Raw genomic sequence first — 16905 nt, forward strand, 5'->3', positions numbered from 1 at the left:
GAAGCACAGCAGACCCGCGGTGTTTAGGCGGGGCAGAAGCGACGTCATTACGCCACGCGTGTCGCTGCAAAAGTGGGTGCTTGAACGCGCCGGTTTAATCCTTAACCCACGCGGCAATCGAGCCAAGTGGATCAAAGATAATTCAAAGGAAACCATCTCCTCAAGACGCAGCAGGTGAGTGCGCGAGATCAACAGAAGAAGCGCTCGTTTCCGTGAATCGCGCGGTTCTCCAGGAACGTGCTTTCTTCGTGTGGAAGTTGCCCAGTCAGAATTTCCTCAGGTTGTGTTTTTGGCCCTCGCTCGTTCGGTAACTATATTATTATTTATTTATTTAATAACGCCACTGGTGTTGTACATGGAATGATCAGCTGCTGGTGTTCGTGGATTAGCGTTAATCGTGGATTTTCAGTGACTAGTTAGTATGGTTTGTTCACTGCAGATATGTTTTGGTTCGGTCCGTCAGTCAGACAGTCAGTCAGATGACATTGCGGGAAGTCGTCAGTCGAACTTGTGAACTTCAAGAACATGTTTTTCCCGTCTTTTCGACATATGTGTGTTGTTTTAGAATGGTTCTTGTTGTAAAGCTGAGGTGAAATATGTCGGGATATTTAGTTTAAGCAACCTTGTGACGTAGTGGTTGGTTTTGTGAATGTAACTTTGTAAAACGATCCTGGAAGCTAAGTCCTCAGCTACGCAATTCTCATTTAAAATCGAAGCTCCTCAGCATTCCTCGTCAGAACTAGTTAATTTAGTTTTGTTTGACACGTAAAATCCAAAATAGGCTTAATAATTGGTCATGCTGTAAAATAAATCTGTTTAATCTTCTCCATAATCCAGATGTGGCACCTGATCACATGCTGCAGTAGATTTCATGCCAACTGTGCAAATACTTGTTGCAGATGAAAGTGTACAAGCTAGCATATACGTTAACTAAGCTAGTATTTAACTATATGAACAGCTAATACATGCATAATAATTATTTTGACTATGAATTATTTTACTGTAAAGTGTGTGTAGCACTGATGAGTAAGTGGATATCGTTTAAACTTGTACTCGTGTCTTTAGGCCAGGGTTGTTTTGGTAAATGTCCAGGTAACGTTAGTGTTATGGAGGAGGTGTCACCTTTTATACATTTGTACTGTTTATTGTTTTCTTTTGTATTTATGTACTATTGTTTTTCTTAAGGTTTCTTCTTATGACTAATAGTAGAGGTGGTTTTAGACACGATTGTAGGTATCACACAAGAGCTGTTCATGATTTTTGTTTTGGTTTCTGCCTTCTGTTCAGTGTTTATCTAGTATTCCCCCTTTCCCTTTAGAGTGTGTGTATTATAAAGTTGTGCATACATGTTTTTGTACAAAACAAATGTATTAGAAATGTCCCAGAGCATAACGATTAATTGCAACTAATAGAGTTATATGTATATATGTGTGTACTGTGTATAATAATTATGTTTATATAAATACACACACATGCATGTATATATTTAAGAAATATTTACATGTGCATATACATTTTCATATTTATATATAATTTATTATATATGCGATTAATCATTATGCAGCCCTAGTAATCTAAGGGTACAGAAAGCTTCAATCTGCTAAATCTTTCTTCTTTAATTGAAGATTTTTATTGAACTCTTTACTCTTGCAATACATGTTTGCATTTGTTTAGTCAAACATCTGTTTACAAAGTATTTATTTTCAGTACAGTACTTTACAGTATTAATTTGGAGTCAAGCTCCTTTTGAACATAATATTGTACCAGATAAGACTTCACTTTAGACAGATTTAAAGATTTACAACAGAAACGCTGTACTTAAATCCGTTCTGGCATTGGCAACTAAAATCTGCCCTTAATACGCTGCTCTGGTATGGTTGATATTTTTGTCAGTTAATGGATAGCCAGCAGATAGATGGTCTTTTTAGGCCTTTTAACCTGTTTAATACTGATAGCGCTAAGAGGTCTAGTCAGTAAGTCTTTTTGTTTTTCAAAAGCAAAACCCTTTTTGTTCGAAGTGGTTTGACATGCGTATTGCTTTGAAGGTTACATGTTATTTTTGCTGTTTTTCATTCACTATTACTGTGATATTTTTACTGTCAACAATGTGACAGTTTCACACTGTTATCCATACATTCGTGACTGAATAGATCACTTGACAAAGACATTGTGATCAAAAGATGTTTATTTATATTTACACACAGCACTGTTTGGTCTCATAACATTTCAGTGGAGCTAGTATGTCACCAGTCTAATAATAACCATTGGAAATGTTATTTGCTCCTAGTGACGGTACTACACAATACCGAAAAATTAGCTATCCTGTCATCAGTGTAATATATTTAAACATACGCTGATGCTAGTTTCTGAGATGGTGGAGGGTATGTGTTACTAAAATCAGGTTGTGAATTATGTCAAATACAGACTACGGATGTATGTTGTGTGGACTGCTGAGAGGTTCGGGTTGTCACATTTCTATCCTTTCATCATTTTATTTTTTCTCAATTTTAAGTTTTGCTATTGCCGTATTACTCTCTACTCTGGACTATTTGCAAGGGGAGGCAACCGATAACACTGATGGCGCGCGGGTGACGTGCTAGGCAATCTTGAATTCATAATCACAGGCGATTCATCCGCGATTATGAATGCGATTATTCCCCCGCATGTCTATGGCTCTGTGTAGTAAATGCCGCTCCATCTGAAAGCAGCTGATGGTGATTTATTTATTACTGATCAAGGAACCGGCTTTACTGACGAGATGCGCGTTACAATTGCATGTGATTTATCGTGCAGCACTACCTGCCAAAATGCATTCCTGAACTAAAATCGTTCACAGTTTTTGTGGTAAAACTTGTTCTTCTAGTAAATGGTTCCGGAACTATGAAATAGTTCAAGCCCTTATACTTGTGTACATGTTCTGACCGCATGACTTTATTACTTGCGCGTTTTGCTGTTATGTGGAGTGGCTGAACTGCCTTAGTTCAAATCTTAAATGCATTTAAATGCCGTAAAGGAAAAAGGAATTACAACAGGAAGTGGCTTAGCTTGTTAACTGTATAACAACCAGTGTGAGACTAGACTAAGCAGTTAATTTACCCATGATCAGCAAATTGGTTACCAGCTCTCTCCTCTAAGTGTAAATATATTGAAATTAATAACTATGTACGGTAATATGTAAGTCCATATTTAGTAGAGCTATGGAAACCATTGGAATATCTAAATACACATCACGCAATGGTTTGCAATAACTGAATAATTTTAATACTTCAAAAAGTCAGGCGTAGGCAAAGTTTTAGATGGGCGAGGCTGGCCAAAGAGTTTTTCCAATATATTTGATCATTATTCAAAATAATTTACAAACTAAAAAGCATTACTGCACAGGTTCTCAACTCTGGCCCTCAAGACCCACTTTCCTGCAGAGTTTAGCTCCAGCTCTGATTAAACACACCTGTATTTTGTTGTGGATTACTGTATCCCTAACAAAATACCAGTTCATACTCAAATCAAACAATGAGAAAACAGTCTCACATTTGGCTTACAGATGCTCTGTTAAAGGTGCGGACCACCATCATGTGAGGCTGGATTTAATGTTTAGTCTTTGAATAGTTCATGTTAACAGTCTGTATTGCATAGCTGTGTTCTGACACACTGTGAGACCTGTGAAACCCTGACAGGGACATTCCAGTCCAGTGTTTCCCACAGATCTGAAATTTACTTGTGGTGGTAGCTGGTGAAAAGGGCAATCATTATCCACCGACAAATAATGGTCTACTATACATGTAACAAAGAACTAATAATGTGTGACACAACACAATACTTTGATTTAGGGCTGGGCGGTATGACGGTATATTCCGTTACCGCGGAATAAAATGTCAGACGTAACAGATTTTTCTATTCCGTCTATTCCGCGGAATGCAAATAAGTGGGCGTGGCTAACTCTGCCCTCCAGCATGTTAGACTGACTGTGACGAGAAACATGTAAAATATTTCACTTATAAAAAATGAACGAGTTATTTGTGTATTTTTTAATAACAAGTGCCAGTGAATCCACCGCGGGTCACGCAGGGAGAGTCTTGTCTTGCTGGCTCTCACGCTCTCTCTCGCGCGCGCGCTTTCTCTCTCTCCTCATGCAGCAGCCGGCCGGTCTCTCACGTGCAGAGGTCTCTCTAGGCAAGCGCAAGGAGCTGCGCCTGCGACGTCAAATAAAGAGTTCTTCTCGCACATAATGCTAATAGTTGTAAAGTTTTCTGAACTTTAAGCAAGCTAAGACAAAACTCGCGTTTATATCAGTGACACGTGCGCTGCTGTGGCGCCATTTGCTTATACAAACATATTTGATCGGAAAGACGAGAAAGAGATGCAAATGTTAAGGTCTAATAGAAAGTAAAGGGCGTCAAGACCTTAAAACAAACTTTATGATCATCACATCATAGCACCTGTCACATTTATAATATCTAGAGCTTCTTCTCTCATATACAGGTATTTATCCTGTCTGTAGGTTTTTGCATATATTTATACCTGTTCATTTTACATATTGCATGTGTTTAATGTAATGTATGCATAAATACAAAATACAATGAAGCCATACTATAGCTTCAATAGTCTATAAAATTAATAACTCAATTAAAAACAAGATTCTGTCTAATCAAGACTTATCTGTTGTTATCTTCTGGACATTTTCACTTTAACATTATTAACTTTAAATTGCTCATATTTTAAAACTGTGGTGAGCATTTAGTCAAAAGCTATAGTGAGTGGTGTATTTCTGTACATTTTTATTATCAAAAAACAATATAAACTGAAAAACATGTATACCGTGAAATATTCCGTTCCGTGAAATAAAATGACTCATTCCGTGAAATAGATTTTTGGCCATTCCGCCCACCCCTACTTTGATTTATAAAACATTCATATTAATTTCACATTATAGTTAATTAATCTAACCACCCCAAACTTTTTTTGCCATAAACAAAGCTGACACTGTTTGTCAAAGCACCACGAAAACACTTTATGTTTTTGCACTTATATATGAAGCAATTTGATGACCCCTTTTATCAAACTCAATTATATACAATACTATGTATACTATAGCCTATATAGACAGTGCAGGTCTATAGATTATAAATGTGACTGATGTTATAATGTTAATAACTTCTATAAGATAGGCACTTTTACTGCTTCTGCTTTCTATTTCTCTTTTGCCGATTAAAAAAAAGCTTAATCCAGTAATTATTTCAGATTTAAAAGTCTACTTGCTGTCCCAATGACAGACTTTACATTACAGCTTTGCGTTTTTTATATCCTGAGTCAGCTAGAGCTTTGCTCATTCAGTATTAGCACTGCTTTTTGCTACAATCTCTGTGCAAACTGTTTAGATTTTAGTAAAGATATTGTCTATTAATAGTAAGATTATTAAAAAATGGGATAAAGAAAATGAAGCGGCGCGTGGTCGTGACAAGAGCCAGTTGCTATCGCCATAGAAACCGGAGGCCCGCTAAAACAGCACTCGAGCTTTAGCGCGTTAGCGCTCACGGCCGTTCTTTGATCGACTCGGGTTTACACACAATATTAATCAGACTTGGGACCCGAAGTAATGAACTAGGACCGACCCGGACCCGACTGACCATTTAAAAAATAAACCCGGAACCGTACGGGTCCCGCGTCCTCAGTGAAGAAAGACCTCTAATGGTAAAACTCTGCTCAAGTTCAGAAACATGAAAGGATACAATGTGACACTGAGGTTGCTTCGCGTCGCACCCAATTCATTGAGAAACAGAGAGCACGTGAACGGACACTCAACGGAAGAGACACAACGTGCTTGCACGCAAAATGAAGCCAACTTGGATGCCATAAACACATATGCACATAAGCATATGCAACCATTTTGGTCGCAGTGTAGTTCCCTGGCTGCTCCGTATGTGCTGCAGTTGATCCAGTTTGCCGCGCTGGATGATGATTTTATGACGCGTGCATCATCTTCACGGTCACCCGGCCCCCACCTCTCTCTCTCTCTCTCTCTCTCTCTCTCGCTCTCGCTCTCTCCAAAACACGGGTCATCCAGTCGAGTTCAGAAAATACGGAAATTCGTAAAGTGATTTTTTTTTTTTACCTGGGCGGGTCGCAATTTACCTGGGCGCACCGCCCAAGTAGAGCCTATGTATGGGAAACACTGTACCATCTCTGAAGCTGTGTACCAAATGTATTATGAATTTAAGCTTTGCCCTGTGTACTCTATCATGTAGTGCAGTGGTTTGCAAACCGGGCGGCAAGAGATTGTGCAAGGGGGCCCCAGTTTTATGAAATTTATAAACATGTAATGAATTGAAGCCAAAAATGTCAGACCATGGGCGCTGCCATGTTACGTAAAAACGTCAGTTTTTGGGGGTTAAAATGACCCAAAGTACCCATGGGGTATAATAACCCAGAAGTTGGGTTAAAACAACCCAACATTGGGTAAATTTTTACCCAGCGGCAAAGAGAGTAGAAGTACAAGACGGGAAACTCTTATTCATTTTTGGCAACAGTCACTAGGTGGCGCTTCAGTAGCGTGGCCGCCATTTTGAAATGGAAAATTCTCACAGCCAATTCATTCTCAGCGAATCTCACAGCCAAATCTGAAGCGCAATAGTAAGTTTCTTATATTAAAATTTTGTTCACTTCTACACCTACACGAAACGCTGTATTGTCTTGTATGAATGTGTTGATTTGTTGTTGTTATCAGTTGTGGAATCCAATCATTAAATAGATACACATTTGAGGTATTTTTTTCTTGCTTTATTATGTTATTCTATTTTATGCTACTTTACACATTTACTACTAGGGCTGTCAACTTTAGTCGTTTAGTCGACTAATCGGTCGATGCTGTCTTGGTCGACTGACATTTTCATTGGTCGACCAGTTGCATAATTAATTTATTTTCCCCAATAAAGAAATTTTCATTGATTTACTCCTTGATATTTATTCCTTTTATAAGCAATTAAATATTACTGTATTCTAAATATAATTAGCCTATGTTTTATCCCCAACTTTAAATGCTTTAATTTAGGCTATTTTGTAACAGCGCCACAGTTTAGCGCACCACGTAGAACACTCTGGAACCGCACTTGTGGCTGGGTGCACTGCTACTTTGCTCAGAAAGGAATATAGGTAGTTCTGCTGTATTCATTCAGTTCAAACGCTACCTGTTTTGGCTTTAGTCAGCAAAATGTCCAAGAAATCTAAATCTTTTGTCTGGCTGCATTTTCCAAAAAAGGTCACGGAGTTTGAGTTCGCCTGCTCACAAGGTTTGCGTAAAGTAAATGGGACAGTCTATTTTTTTGTAAATTCTTTCATTTGAATAGTAAATAAAAAACAGCAATAAAATAATTCAAATGAAAGTCTCTCCTGATTGTGTTCCAAATTATTAACATTTACGTATTTTAGGCTATAAGTAAATTGCAGATTAAGTTTTGTTTTTGTAAATCCTCAGACATTATTTTTACCACTTAATTAAGTTTTGCTTTATAGAAAGCATTTCTTTAAAGTGAATTTCATTTTGTATAAATTGTTTCTTTATTTTAATAAATGTTTCATCAACCATCTGCATGTATTTAATAAATAAAAAGCAAGTATTGCAGACAATATAATATCCGCGCATGGAGGCGCCGGCACGACGCATTCACTTGCATTGCATTGTTAACTAGAACACACCTCATTATGTAAGGGATAATGTAGAGGCAGCCGGTAGTTATTGGGAAATAAGCCCCGACAGTGTGATCAGGACTTGTATCACACTGAAGGGGCTTATTTCCCAATAACTACCGGCTGCCTCTACATTATCCCGCTTATTACACGGCTACTTGCCACATAAGAAAAAAAACTGGACATGAATATGAATTTGAAACATTTTATTGGCATATTGTTTTAAATTAACATTTTTATCCTTCCGCGAAACTTTGCACAGATGCATAAAATGATCGTAATACCTTATTAAGATCCTCTGCTTCATACTTGTCTGTCTCCATTTTTTTCTCTTTAACCAGTCTTTGAGAAGCTTTAATGCCCATTCTGTATTTTTTTGTGTGTTGGCTTCGTAGCTGTCATGCTCTATTTTGTCAAGTTCAGTCTCCGTAAGCTGTCTGTGTCTTGTCGTGGTTGTCAAGTGTTTGTCACAAGATGGCGCCAAACAGACAGTAATCTTTATTGATCTTTATTGGCGCGGAGCGATTTTACTCGTGCAAGTAGTCCGGCTATGCGTTATTATTTTGGAGCGGTTATTATTTGAAAAGAACGAACCTGCAAATGTCTCAACTGACCAATCAGAATCAAGCATTCCAGAGAGCCGTGTAATAAAAATTAATCAAACTCAGCGTATGCCTATATGTCTCATACATTAGCATTAAATATCTTTGCTGCATTCGTTCTAGAAGATGACAAGGGCTTTCTCACACACAGTGAGTTAGACCCGCCTTGGCCGGTGCGTCTTTTTACGCATTCTTAAGGTGCCTGTCTTATCCATTAGTTTTATCGTGTTAGATTTGGAAATATATTACATCTACATTTCAGTGGTTACAGATACGGTGATGATGATCATCTTCTTTCTTTATTGTAGCACTACCTCATACTAAAGCGGAGTTTCTTCTGAGCTGTCATTTTCTTAAATGAGCTGCGGCAATGTTTCAAATGAGCTTCTAACGCTAGACAAACGCCTTTATTTTCAACACGATCACCTCGTACCCAAACCATTTAGAAACTAAGGAGCCAGTTGTCCTCTGATTCTGCGTTTGCTGGACTTATGTTTTTGTTTTTATTTGTACAGTTGACGCGTTTGAAAATAGCCTAAATAATGTAACAAAACGAAAATAAACCTATAGGCCATCCTACTATACAGCCTATTATTATTAGGATTGTTTTAGGCAATTTTTGTGTGTGTTTGTTTTAAAACGCCTAGATCGGCTGGACAAAAGTTAACCCATAGCTTTAAATTAAATAAGAATATACAGCCTGTATAAACGAGAGCTTTTAGGAGTTTTCATTTTTTGGCAGTTTTAGCAGTTATATTTTTTGTAGCGTGCGGGAGTGGTCAGGTGCGCGATTGTGACTGTCACTATAGACCTAGTACAGAGCTCCTCACTTTGCACATATAAAAAAATCACTTAGAATTGTGGTATTATTATAGTTTTATGTATTATTATTGATGTTTTTTCGTTGTTGTTTTATAAATTCTCTATGACAATTGTTTAACAAATGTTCAATCAAAATGCAAAACATTGCGTCTTTTTTATTTTTAATCGTCTAATCGATGCGCAGGACAGGACTTTGGTCGACTAAGCATTTCTTTGGTTGACTACAGCCCTATTTACTACTATTATTAGTTACCAACTCCACTAGGTATGAAATATATTTTGTACATATTAATCCCCTGGATCCCGCTACAAACATTATAATCTTATAGAACATGATATATTGTTCTGTCTGTTATCCTATAATTGCTACTTTTGGACAGTGGCTGTGTTTTTTTTTACTTAATCCATTTCGAGCAATTCAGATGTATATGTGTGTATATGTGTATGTATATGGAGCCAAAATATTATGTGTGGATGAGTTTATGTTAGTATGTATCTATGTAAAATTAGCCTATATAAAAGTGGAAGACTTGTCTAAATATCTGAAAATAAGCTGTAAAAAGGGATTAATGATCACTGGTCTGATTGTATGTTATTTTATGTAATCATCATTCAGTTTGAATTTGATCTTTTAATGTACAAAGTAGCTGATATTGCCATTACTTCTAGTTGACTCCCGATTCGCTTTCATTCCAAAATGGCGGATTCGTGGGGCTGCTGCTGGGCGCTGGTGTTGCAATGGAACGTTCTATTGAGTTTCCTTATTTAGTTTTCTTTACATAAGCAAAACTGTGACAGTTGTGAGCATGAAGTGTCTACACTTTATTACTTTGTTCAAATGAGTTCTTCTGGGTACTTGAAGTGCACTTGTTTTTGTTGGAAATTGAAATGTGAACACATTACTCAACACTATTTGTACTACAAGATGGCTTAGAATAGTTCATAATTTGGGATTCACCATGAGTTTACAACAATTTAAGTAGTAGTAGCTTGAAATGGATATACATTCCAAATAAACAGTGTGTTAATAAAATGTCAGTAAAATAAGATCCAAAGCTGAAATACTCAAGTATTTATTGTGTTTCTTTATTTCTCACCACAGGGCCCTTGCTGCCTTCTTTTCTCCTTCACCTTTTTATTTTCTTTTACTTCTTTTTGTCTGCTGATGTTTCACCTATGAAGCTGCCTGTACTGTAGCAGCTGAATCAATGTGTGTTGGAGGGTCAAAGCTCATCTATAGACAGAAGGCACATTTAAAGAGACCATGAGCACAGCAAAGCCCAGCGGGCTCAAAGCGCCCAGCAAAATCGGCAAAACAGTCGCCACTGGGGTCACAAAAACATCCTCCTCTGCGGGTGAGAAGCCTCTCACTTAATCAAGTCATGTATTTGATCTTTTAAATTCTTTTTTTAAAGATTATAATGCATTTACATGTATTGATTTATGTATATGTAAATCTATTTATCTGGAACAGGTGCCCCTAAACCAACTCCAAGTGACAAATCCTCACCTGAAGCACAAGATGTAGGAGAGGAGTATAAAATTGGTGATCGGGTCTGGGTGAATGGCAACAAGGCGGGCGTCGTTCAGTTTCTCGGAGATACCCAGTTCGCTCCAGGGCAGTGGGCTGGCATTGTGCTGGATGAGCCGATCGGGAAAAATGATGGCTCTGTATCGGGGGTGCGCTATTTTCAGTGCGAAGCCTTAAAGGGTATTTTCACACGCCCCTCCAAACTCTCCCGCACAGAAGGGGAGGCTAACGGGACGACGACGGCCCCTCCGTCTCGTGCAGCATCACCCACACCCTCCACGGCATCAGCCACGGCATCAGCCACGGCTTCAACCAAGAAACCTGCCACGACCACCAAAACGGCGGCACCACCCTCTGAGCTGGTGCGCTCAAAAAGTGAATCGGTATCAAATCTATCAGAAACCGGTTCGGTCAAGAAAGGTGAACGAGAGCTAAAGATCAATGACCGGGTGCTGGTGAGTGTCTTAAAATGATGTTGTGATGAAGTGGTACAAAGCTGCTTTATGCTGATTGATGTTATTTCGCAAATAAACCCACATTCAGATAATGTTATTTTTTATGCATAATTCATAAAAATTCAGTAGTCTGGCAGTTGATATAAACTATGAAGAACTTTTTAAGAAGTTTTTTAACATGTTTCTAGGTTGCTGGCTCAAAAGCTGGTGTGGTGCGATTCTTAGGTGAAGCAGATTTTGCTAAGGGTGAATGGTGTGGCGTTGAGCTGGATGAGCCCTTGGGAAAGAATGATGGTGCTGTGGCTGGAACCAGGTACATTTTTGTACTTCTGTTATGTCCTGTTTTTACATGCACCGCTAGTGAGGGTTGGACACATGCATTAAAGCCTAATAGTAAAGTCATGATGCCTAGAAAGAAAGAGAGAAAGAAGATTGTTTGGAGTTTTACATGGATGTGCGTTTGTGTCATCAGGTATTTCCATTGTCAGCCCAAGTACGGTCTCTTTGCACCAGTGCACAAGGTGACTCGCATTGGTTTCCCCTCCACCACGCCGGCCAAAGCGAAGGCGACTGCGCGGAAGACATCGACCACGCCATCAGGACTGAAGCGCAGCCCCAGTGCCTCCTCCATCAGCTCCATGAGCTCAGTCGCCTCATCCGCTAGCTGCAAGCCAAGCCGAACCGGGCTGGTGAGATGCACGCACTCCTGCATGCACACTGTTTTTGGTTTTGGGATGCTTAAGAGTGCCTAACAACTAGCCTGAAACTGAATGGAATGGCTTATTTACACATTAAAGCAGGAGAGAGTATTTTAAAATGCTCATTTAGCTCTTGTAGTAGTGAGGTCATGGGTTTAATTCCCATGGAAAAGACACACACTGACAAATTGTGTACTCATGTCTAAATATCACAAATGTTTAATGTAAAGATTTTGAACTAAGTTTCTCACTGAAGCTGACGGAGACGTCCTCGAGGTACACGCGGAAGATCTCGGGCACAACGGCCCTTCAGGAGGCCCTTAAGGAAAAACAGCAACACATTGAGCAGCTCCTCGCTGAACGTGACTTGGAGCGAGCTGAAGTTGCCAAGGCAACCAGCCATGTGGGTGAAGTGGAGCAGGAGCTGGTGGTGCTGCGGGAAGGCCAGGAGCAGGTGAGAGACAGCTGTACTTCTCCTCCTCAATGTGCCCCTGCTTGTGAAATTAGTGCCAATGCACTTAATTACTTTTGCGAGTATATAAGGCATGACAATTTTTAGGAACTTCTTCCTGGCAGGTTCCCCATCCTGGCATGATGTCAGAAAAAAACAGTATAGTGCTTGTTAATACAGACTGTAGAGATGGAGCTGAAGTAAACAGTGTTGTATATTTAGGTTGCTTGGAGGTAGCAACCCTTTGCAACTATTTTCACGCCAGCTATTAAACCAACAGCCATATTATATTTTCCTATTCAAATAAATTGAAGTCACCATATAACAGTAAGATTGGTGGATTAAAAAAATTCAGGTTTAAAAAAAAATAATATCAAAAATAAAATGATTAAAGTTGTTAAAGAATTGTTTTGTGTAGTAAGTGTATGTTGTGGTAAGTTGTTTTCATATATTTGTGTGGGATATGTTGTGGTAGGTTGTTTTGATATGATGTGATAAGTTTTAAAGTCACCATAAAACGGAAGTAGCAATTGTTGTGATGTATATTTGAGTGAAACGGCTTCTGAAATGACATTGGGTCATGTTGCTATTTTCTAATCGCTGCAATCTTTTCCCGGACTCCGTCCACCTGCCATACTATACGACCGGAAGTAAAGAGAAAGTGTTTCTAGAAGGGGAGAAGATTTGCGTTTTTGATTAAAGATTATGAGGGCACATGAAAAAAAATCATTTGTGTAAAATACCACAATATTCCAAAACAAATGATAGTTTTCATTTCCATTTCATTGCGACTTTAATGTGTTTGTGTGGTATGTGTTGTGATCAATTTTATGTGTTTGTGTGGGATATGTTGTGATAAGTTGTTTTATGGGTTTGTGTAGTGTGTGTTGGAGATGGAGGCTAAAATGGATCAGCTGCGAGTGCTGGTGGAGGCCGCAGACAGGGAAAAAGTGGAGCTTGTAAACCAGCTGGAGGAGGAAAAGAGGTTCAGTATCACTCATATATTCACAATTTATATTTGTCTAAAAGGATAAGCCTTATATACAAAGATTTTTTCTAGTGATGCACAGAAAAGGAAAATTCTTGACCCCGTGTGCTAAAAACCCCAAATACCCCTAAAAATGTGTAAACCTGATATCTTGGAAACTTAGTTGTTTATCAGTTTTAGAAAAACATAAAATAAGTCATAAAACTGATAAAGGGATTGATTATCAGAGGTTAAAAGAAATTGAAAGTGACAAACAAAGAAATGTAAACGGTTGATAAGGAATTGTTGTTCAAACAGAAAGGTGGAGGACCTGCAGTTCCGGGTGGAAGAAGCTTGCATTACCAAAGGAGATTTGGAGGTATTTAAAGTTTCTTGCTCTGATATGATTAAGTTTTATTCACCTGTTAGTTTTACTGGTTCTTAGCATTGTTTGGCATCCATTAATTTGGATGAATCGGGCATATTCTGCTAAGGAACTTTACATCAATCTGACTCATTTGATTTGACAAAGTGTACAAAATCATATACCAGCTCATACAATTTACAAATGTTAGTTAGCTGCTTTATTAATTTATTCAAATGTTTTATTTTTTTTTTTTAACCCAATTAGTTATTATATATTTTGTAATGATAATTTGATAAAAAAAAAATAAGATAAGTTGACCATTGTTTTGACATAAGACCGGGACATAAAGACCTTTAGGTTCTTTTTCCCCCTGTGATTTAAACAATGGTGGTACTGGTTACCGTTGCATATAACAGCTTTACAGTTTCTTTTTGTTGATCTGCAATGGGTTTTTAATGATATTTATACATAAGAGTCCCGCTGTCTATTGGCTATGTGTTATATTATACCAGTGTAATAATTGCGGGCTGTCATATTCTGTTTTTCCACACATTTGCACAATACAAACATACATACATTAATACTAGAGATGCACTAATACATTTTATTATTTTTTTAATTTCACTGATGACGTCAGATTAAAAAAAACAATTTTATGTTTCAAACAGAGATGGCAATATAGAGTTAAAGGTTACGTATTACAGCTTTAAAGGGGTTATGACATGTTTCTTTTTATTATTTTATTATGTTCTCCGTGGTGTACCTTTTAATATTACGTTTTTCCCAAATAACATACAAATTTAAGTAGTATTTGACATTTTCACCCTGTTTTTCATCCTGTTATTGAAACCATTCAATTGATTTATGTGCTTCCCCTTTAAGAATGTTCCGCCTGACTTGATGTCCCGCCCACTTCTGTGATTGACAGCCTACATGCTGCGCATACTACGCAGTTTCACTTTTCTCAAATGGTCTTTTTAAGCACATTTTTTGTCTATTCATGTCATAGACAGCCAAACATTCTCTCAGAAACCGATTTAAACAAGCAACAGAAAACATAAACGTGTGCAAGTCATATTTAACATTTCATTACTGACCTCCTGATGTGGGGTTTTATTGCATGTGATGGAAACAGAAAGAATAAACAACACAATCTTTGCTTAAAAGCAAACAAACAGAGCAGTTTTTATTTGATATTTTCTGTATTATGCAATTTTGTTTAAAACTATTGTTTAAAACTGTTATTAGTTCATGTACTGGCTATACATTTTTTATGGTTCAGTTATTAATAGTTTTTACATCATGCGTGTTTTATCGTTACTGTATCGTTGATCGTATGTCACTATCGTCTATTGTCAAAACAAATCTAAATATGAAATATGTCTAAAAACAGATTAAATTAAAACTGTGTCGAAAATTTTGCGTGTTTCTAAGACGATGCTTTGTGATTTTATTGGACAGAAAGAATTTTATTTAAGGTTACATGTTTATACCTTCATACTCTAAGCGCCTATTTAGTCTATTGTTTTGCCTGTTAAATACAATGTTACAAAACTATGTAACCACCTCATCATCAAACTGATTAAAACATATCTCAATATTATAAACTTAAATAAAAGGGTAAATGCTTTGTCATTGTGTAGCTGTAGATAAAAGTGTTTGGGTAAATGCAATGTAGCCTAAACATAACTTTAAAGCGCATAACTTAAAAATGCTGTTTATTAAGTTCTATAAAAAATGCTTCACTAATTATTTTAGGCTTATAATAGGCTTATTATAACTTTTATGCCTACTGCTTATTCTTTCTTGTGCTTTCTTTGATACGCGTGCACAAGCGTCTTTAACGTTGAACAAGAAAAATGATGTGCTGGTAAGGCGTGTCTTTTTTTCAAAAACTGAATAAAAACTAAATAAGTCTGCCCAATGTTTGTATAATGTAACTGTACTATTTGTGTAAAGAATTGTTAAAACAAAACAAAATGATGATCTGCTCTCACGTGTAAATCAATGTCCATATTATATTAAATATTTATGTCTATCGCTATTTTTATTCATGTTTTATTGTTGATGTTTTTTCAAAATTACAACACACTGTTAGACAAAGAGAATGATGTTAATTCTAATTCTAAAATGTTATGTTATAATCTATAAGCATATTTAACAGTAGGTTGAAGTTAAATAATCGGAAACTTTAAACGGCAGTTTCCCAGACAGAGTTTAGATTAATCCAGGACTAGGTCTTAGTTATATTAGGACGTTTAAGTAGTTTTTACAAACATCCCTTACATAAACAATACTGGTGTGTATCTTGAAACAAATGAATGACACTGATATATGTTAAGATATGTCAGTTCAACATGTTTTTAAATTAAGGCACCTCAAACGCAGCAGGCATAGTGATATTACGCACTGCCCAAAATTGTCCCCTTGGTTACTTTCAATAGCAGGGGACACTTTTAGGGCAGTGCGTAATATCACTACGCCTGCTGCAGCCATGTTACTCCAGCAAGGTCCTTGATTATTACGCCAGAATGAGAGTATAGTTCCTAGCCATATCTGCCTAGAAAATCGCAACTTTAAATTTTCCGTTTTTCTTAGTATACGATGTACAGAAGAGTCAAGTTTTAAATAGGAAAAATAATAAAACTATTTGGTTATTTTTAGCGCAATGCTAATGGTCTAATTAGATTCAATGAATTAGGCTAAGCTATGCTAAAAGTGCTGTAATGTACGTCACTAATTTAAAAAAATTATTCGTTTTTTTTTTTTTTTTTCGGATAACGATTACATAACTCTTTTCTATTGATAAGGAGGGCATTTAAAACTGTGAATCTTGCAGGATGATACCAAGACCTGTTATGTCAATAGATCAAGGCAAAATTGATTCATGTCATAACCCCTTTAACAATTTGGATATTTAAACATTTCTCACTAATGATTAAATTGATACCACTTTTTCAATTTTAATTGGCCACTAACACTTATCTGTTCAGTTCATCTGGTTTTTCAGTAACAAATCTCATGGAAATGACAAAACATCTATTACTGTATATCTGTTACTGTATACTGAATCTGTTACTGTAAATCTTTCTGTCTGCATTTTTCCTATGTGTGTCTTAAAGCTCTTGATAAGTTAAATGTTATGATTATCCATTGCATTCATTTGTACATTTATCGGTTCAGATTCATTTCAAATTCCACATTTAAATATGACATCATTTACATCAATTCAGATTCCAATAACCTGTTCATATGAGTATTTTTAAGATTGACAAGTCAAATGCTTATTAAGAATTGTTAATTTAAATCACAGTATGTGAATGTGATTGTTT

The 16905-nt window shown here is 37.0% G+C and overlaps 1 protein-coding gene across 6 annotated transcripts in view; it reads left to right on the plus strand.

Moving 5' to 3' along the window:
* The first annotated feature begins 12 nt into the window (after positions 1 to 12).
* Positions 13 to 16905, plus strand: part of clip1a (CAP-GLY domain containing linker protein 1a) — a 38039-nt gene continuing 21146 nt past the window's right edge. The window contains exons 1-8 of one of the 6 annotated variants that reach the window (XM_065284486.2): positions 13 to 174; positions 10207 to 10459; positions 10579 to 11090; positions 11279 to 11403; positions 11563 to 11779; positions 12045 to 12242; positions 13121 to 13224; positions 13525 to 13585. In XM_065284486.2, the coding sequence (XP_065140558.1) occupies positions 10369 to 10459; positions 10579 to 11090; positions 11279 to 11403; positions 11563 to 11779; positions 12045 to 12242; positions 13121 to 13224; positions 13525 to 13585 (1308 nt within the window). In that variant the 5' untranslated portion in view covers positions 13 to 174; positions 10207 to 10368. Of the gene's footprint in view, positions 308 to 10206; positions 10460 to 10578; positions 11091 to 11278; positions 11404 to 11562; positions 11780 to 12044; positions 12243 to 13120; positions 13225 to 13524; positions 13586 to 16905 lie in introns of all 6 variants that reach the window. The other 5 variants (XM_065284484.2, XM_065284480.2, XM_065284483.2 and 2 more) reach the window with 5 other exon arrangements.

This window comes from Paramisgurnus dabryanus, chromosome 5 (assembly GCF_030506205.2).
Source record: "Paramisgurnus dabryanus chromosome 5, PD_genome_1.1, whole genome shotgun sequence".
Taxonomy (NCBI): domain Eukaryota; kingdom Metazoa; phylum Chordata; class Actinopteri; order Cypriniformes; family Cobitidae; genus Paramisgurnus; species Paramisgurnus dabryanus.